Source organism: Pecten maximus, unplaced genomic scaffold (genome assembly GCF_902652985.1).
Source record: "Pecten maximus unplaced genomic scaffold, xPecMax1.1, whole genome shotgun sequence".
Classification (NCBI taxonomy): domain Eukaryota; kingdom Metazoa; phylum Mollusca; class Bivalvia; order Pectinida; family Pectinidae; genus Pecten; species Pecten maximus.
The window spans coordinates 1,338-7,830 of NW_022981634.1; the positions used below are offsets into that span (position 1 = coordinate 1,338).

The 6,493-nt window shown below is 34.6% G+C and overlaps 1 protein-coding gene across 1 annotated transcript; it reads right to left on the bottom strand.

The window, feature by feature from the left end:
• Nucleotides 1-2,580: 2,580 nt before the first annotated feature.
• On the bottom strand, nucleotides 2,581-5,890 carry LOC117320168 (ATP-dependent DNA helicase RecQ-like). Its single transcript, XM_033874832.1, has 3 exons — nucleotides 5,455-5,890; nucleotides 4,560-4,771; nucleotides 2,581-4,144 (listed from the first exon to the last, which is right to left on the bottom strand). The coding sequence occupies exons 2-3, from the start codon at nucleotides 4,571-4,573 to the stop codon at nucleotides 3,337-3,339; spliced, it is 822 nt and encodes a 273-aa protein (XP_033730723.1). The 5' UTR covers nucleotides 4,574-4,771; nucleotides 5,455-5,890; the 3' UTR covers nucleotides 2,581-3,336.
• Nucleotides 5,891-6,493: the final 603 nt, after the last annotated feature.

The window sequence follows — 6,493 nt, forward strand, 5'->3', positions numbered from 1 at the left end:
TGAAGAGAATGTTTAGGGGTTTCTTTAGTCAGTTCTTGAATGGAAGGTGTGAGTTCAAGGGAAGACTGTGACTTATAAGTAAATTATGGTAGGTGTAGGGGGGGTCTACCCGCCACCCTTACAGCCATATTGCTTACTATAACCGCATACCTTCCAATATACATCATGATCAGTGTAACAGTACTAGTGCAACTATTGTTTCATTAATTACTTACCTTCACAACAATTATGAGATGTCTACATGATTGTAATCAATTGTATTAGTACCTATTACATGTATATATTTTAAATTTACTTTTACATGTTTTTATATGCCAGTTTATAGTGGATATCTATGGTGTAGGTGGGAAATACCCAACACCCAGATAGTAATCTGCAAATAATGCACATATCCACATATAACCTATAGGTGGGTACAAAAGTATGCGAGAATACTATAAAAAAAAGTTAAAAACCAGTTGTACGTGCGACACACTCGTCACCCATACAGGTTACATTCTTGATATATCAAAACACATTTACATGTGTATATATAGATGACTAGTCTTATGTATTTGTGCTTCTGTGTGCATATATATTGTTGATTTACTAAGAACTCGGTGTAGGTGAGGATCTACCCGCCAACCAGGTAATTAAGTTTCTGTATAAATCTCGGCATATGCTGAAATTCATATAGTACATAGTGTCATATTAATTATCATTTCACATACAGATGACCAAACTGTATTTTGTATCAATGTATAGCATAGGCCTGTGAAGAGAATATATTACCGGTATAAAAATATACTCTTGTAGCACCTGATTGATGTAGGTGGGAACCAAATACCCTGTAAGGTATAAATATTAATACACGACATGTATAATATACATTTGGTTGAATCCACATTACTTATGTGTGACCCTAAGAAACACTTCTATGTATTCTACCATATATCTTGTTTACATACTGGACATATATATATATATATATGTGTGTGTGTGTGTGAATTACAGTATATATATATCTATTGACTAGCTTGATATATAGCAAGATGGATGATATGATCTGCCACACTAGGTTTCATTTTTGGTAACACTAATATTATAGTAGTACTGCTGACTTCCGGTTTCAATTATTGATGTAATGAATGTGGTGTGGCACATTGTGAAAGTGTGAACAACTTCTCAATAACAAAGTTGTCCAGATGGCCCTAATGCATGCTAGGATGTAGTGTTACAAAATTTGTTTAAATGAACGACCTTGACCTTCATTTGTAGGTCATAGGGGTTAAATATGCTAAAATCAAAGACATTTAACACCTCAGGTGACCATTAAGGCCCATGTGCATCTTGTTGTTTTTATTCAAAAAGTATATTTGGAGCTGTATATAGTTTCTGTCTTTGAAAATGTTGATCAATATATATAAATACTCACCTCATTACTTGTTCAATTAATATAAATACAATTGACTTCATCGTATGCCCCAATTTCAACAGAAATTACTTTTTGTATCAGACGCAGTCAAATCCCTGCTAGTTTAAAGTTCCTTGATATATCTTGTGCAATCTGATGCCAAGTAAGATGTATATACAGGTACCAGCAAGTGAGAATCTGAGAGTCATCGCTTTAGCTTGTTCAATGTATCTATTTCAATACATGTACTTAACTTTTCTGATAATAAATTGTTTTAATTGCAATATTTTAATTCATATAGATGTAAATGTATTTTAAGTAGATCCTTATTAAATGTCTGCTATATATAACTATATATAGTTTAGAAATATAAATTCAACACGACAACTGTATATATACACACACATATATATAGCTCCATATAGCTTGACAATGAAGAATCCTAAATATTCACAGGGATTTCATTATCATTCAATTAATTCAAAGTAATTAATTGTTCAAAATATCAACTGTTTGCATTATGTAACTGCCTGAATACTGTTGATCTAGGAAATCATTATCAAATGCCACCAATGATACTATATACACAGTAATCAAATAAATTGTCATATGTGGACTCATTAGCAATAAATAAGTGACAAAGATTTTAACTATAGTCTGATTTTTCCTTATTAAGTTATATTTATAATAACTTTTGTGTAACGATGTTGCATTGGTGCAATTGAGTCGTCTGTATCAGGTAGTAGACAAGAGTCTCCTGTCCACATATTCTTTTGTATTGTTGTTAGCCATATATATCACACTGTGAGTTTCACCAATCATTAGTGTTGGTATGATTATTGATTATAATCAATAAGTTAATCCTGCTGAACCAATGGGGGGTGTTCAGGTGGCACATTGGTAACACATGCACTTGCCTTTCACCTAGGCGGCCGGGGTTCGATTCCCCCTATCGGATGTGGAAAGGTATGAGGTCACCTGTCCGACCACATGGGTTTTCTTCAGGTACTATAATGGTTTCCTCCCACAGTAAGACCTTTCGTGCGCTTCCATCCAGGCCAACAAGCGTGTTTAATATAAGTTAATATAAATTGTTTCAAAATTGTTTTAAATCAATTACAAAGGTTAATGATTGATTATAAATTTTAATAATCAATTATTTAAAAACAAAAAAAAAACAAACACCATTTTCAGATTGCCAGTGATTCTGTATTCTTGCCCTTTTCAAAGGACATGCAATTGCAAGATGTCAAAACATAAATATGACAGAATGATTTTACATAATAATTAGTCATACATGGGTAAATACCAAGCTAAATAAAACAAGCATTCTGTGAGTATTGCTAGACCAATACATGTCCCCTATCGGTGCCCCAAGTTAAAACTTTAGCCAAATTTGAGTAAAAAAGTTTAGCCACAACTGAAACGTACATTATCATTTTATGAAAATAAGTTCATTCCAAACAATGTGTAAATTCAGCTCTATTGGGGTGAATAAACAATGTTTCCTGCCCATAAAAGATATTCAGGTATTTGTTTGGTATGTCTACTGTACAGAGTAAAAGAATCTAAAGTGAATTTAAATTGAAATGTGTAATAACTGAAGTATCTTGACCACAAACAAAATTCAGTGATTCCAGATCTCCTAACAATTGGTGATCGGGCAGTTTATATCCATCAGATCAAACAAATGAAACTGGTGTTATTGTGACAGTGTTATTGAATGGTTTCTCACAGGAAATAATCTCTGCAAAAGTGATCATGACATAGTGAGAGTGTCACTATACCTGGCATTAAATATAATCCCTGTGAACAATTGTCTTAAGAATCTACTTTATACAGCAACAGAATCCACAAGAATGATGTGTATGTCACTAGATGCAGCGAGTTGCTTAAAATTACACTTGACGGGAGAAATCATATATACAGTCAGTAACGATGAGTCATTTTCTGCCACAAATGGAGCAACAATGTTCCTTTGGTCCTGAAAAAACAACACTTTCAAATCCAAAGTAATTCACAAGAATAATTCTATAACATGTTTCACTTTCACAAAACTTTCTCATTTCTTCCGTCATACCGATTCTGTTTTTTGCAATATAATTTTTCTTGTAGTAAAGAATTGCCACTGACGGTTGTCCAACACGTCCAGCACGACCGATTTCTTGTAGGTATTTCTCCAGTGTTGTTGGGCTCCTGCAATGAATGATACGTGAAACACTTGGAGCATTAAGCCCCATTCCCAGTGCAACAGTTGCCAAAACTAATCTGACTTTAGGGGTTTCTTTAGCCAGTTCTTGAATAGTGATTTTCTTCATGGACTCTGCATAATCTTTGTGGTATTGGACATATATTCTATTCTGTGGAATTTCCTCACCATCATAGCTGGCACCCTTAAGTTTATACGAAAGAAACTGATAAAAATAGGACAATGCTTCCAAACTTTCCACATACATTATGGTTACTGGAAAATGAACTCCTTTTTCCAGCAATTCTGTTGCCACTGGTTGTATCAAGTCATCAAATTTGTCAAATTTATGAAAGTTTGGCAATCTGGTTCTAATGTCTATAAATATCTTTGGACGGTCCACATTCTCACTGATAACAAGTGGATTTTTCAAATTCAGCTGTTTAGATAGACTTGCAATTGATTTCGGTGTAGCAGTTGCTGTGAGAATTAAATGCAAAGCTTTCTCTAGAATGCACATTAACTCCCCAAGCTTCTGGAATGCAGGACGGAATTCTTCTCCCCTTAAAAAAAAAAAGGAAAAAAAAGATTAATTGCGGTTGACATTAACAAATATAGAACAAGATTAATTCGTAATTGTTTGTCGCCTCTTTCCTGCGCATGCTTTGTCGATAAATTTCCCAAAAACGGGCTATGATTAGATATTCATTAATGTGATGATATCAATAACCCTGCAAAGTTTTAATTCAATCCGACACCAATGAAATTATAACAATTTTAATTATAATACAAATTATCAAAATTTACCATTTTCTTAAAAAATATATTGTTGAAGGCAAAGACTGGTTATTGCAACTTGATTTCTTTTTCAATAAGGACTGATTATACACTAAAATATGAATTCTACCTCATTTTATTTTGCAACATTGCCCTAATGCTGATTTAATTTTTTTTTTGCAAATGTGTATTTATACATACCATTCTGAAACCATATGGACTTCATCTATGACTACTGCACAAATGATCTCTTGGTACAGTTGAGACCTAAGAAGTCGACTCTGGATGACAATAAATTATGCAAAAGTCTCCTCTCTCCAGTTGCTCAAATGGAACATCAATTTCAACATATTCATGATCCTGTTCCTCATCGTTCTCGCAATCCGCATCTGTATAAGTTGAGCCATGAGTACCTGTGAAATGTGAAACAGAGATGGGTTATTCAGGCTGATTTCACACTAGTCAGAACAATAGGTTATGTCATGCCTACTGGTGGTTTCAGTTGGTTTGGGTTATGTAAGTTTGAAAAAGGAAAAAGTACTGGTGAGCTGATAACAATTGTCAAAGCAATGAAAAATGAAAGGTACCATACATGTTACGGGAAAGAGTATTATTCAATATTCATCTTGCATTTTGGTACATGACATTTTAAATTTGGTTGTTTTTAAATACGAATGAAATTGACAATTAAAGCATTCTACTTTACAGAGATACATATCTAGCCAAACCAACAAAGCCAGACCATCAGTGGGAGGGGCTAAACTGGACACAGGGACATAACTTATCACTGTATCATGTGTATGAAAGGGCTGATATGTATTTCAAACATTTGTAGTTGCAATTGTGACAGTCACACGTGCACCTGTTTTTGTGTTTTAAATGACTATTATAAATTTTTTTTATGGTTGGCTGTCTTAATTATGTGCTTTTACTTGCATCGTAAAATGTATCTAAAGATGTATGATCGATTCCCCGGTGTTACAAATTTAAACCTACAACGTTAACGATTTCTTTCCATACTTTGACCAGATCTATAACAGACATGAGGGGATCCAAACATACAATACATAAAGCATACAATATAACTGACACATACCAGTGAAGTTCAAACTGCAAGCAGTAAATCCCTTCTTCCTCATTGTAATGACTTGGTCCTGGATTAGGGAATTCAGCGGGGACACGACTATCACGCTCATTGGTTTCCGTTTCTCCATTTTCAGCTGACAAAACCACGGTAACAGCTGAAATATCACACTTTTGCCGTAGCCTGTGGGTAATACCGATACACAGTCATGATCTTCGTATAATGCTCGCAACGTTTCAATCTGTTTCTCCTTCAAAGTGATATTGTTTTCTTTAAATAAAGGACAATTATCGAGAAAATACTTAAACACTGTTCGAATGACGCCATTTTGGAGATCTATATGCACAGCGGAGACTCATCCATAATGAGTGATACGGCGACCGCATCACAAATGCACGGCGTTTATACATATCAAATACCGTGATACATCCGAGGTTAGATGACCGTAGAGAATCGGCCGAGGTGTTCCGAATGTAGTTATTCTTCTTTGACATGTACAATATAAATAAGTTACCTCCCTTGTCAGCAGTTATGTCCCTTGGCAGTCATTTCACCTTTTGACAAAAATCAACCTTACACAGGGTTAGCACGGGCCTTGAGAAAGTCTTGAATTTCACCTTGGGCCTTGAAAAGCCTTGAATTTCACCTTGGGCCTTGAAAAGCCTTGAAAATTGGTTTACAGCCTTGAAAAAGCCTTGAATATCAAGGTTTCATTAGGATAAGCGAAACCCTGGCCACTGATCATTTGGATTCAACTTTTTCTATGCCGCCTCTCCTACAGACATTAATAATTACCATGTCAAGTTGTATTTTGATCAAGTGGACAGTTATAAGTTGCCTTTTTGTTCTCTTGTTCCCTCTGAAGATGACTTAGATGACAGGTAAAATGGGCCTTGAATATCTAATTAAGACATTGAAAAAGCCTTAAAAAGGCCTTGAATTTGGTTTGACAAAATCCGTTTGAACCCTGTTACATTGATTGAAGAAGAGTGATATATCCACAGTTACTTTTCTCTTTGATTACCTCCTGCATCTAAATTCTTTAAAATTT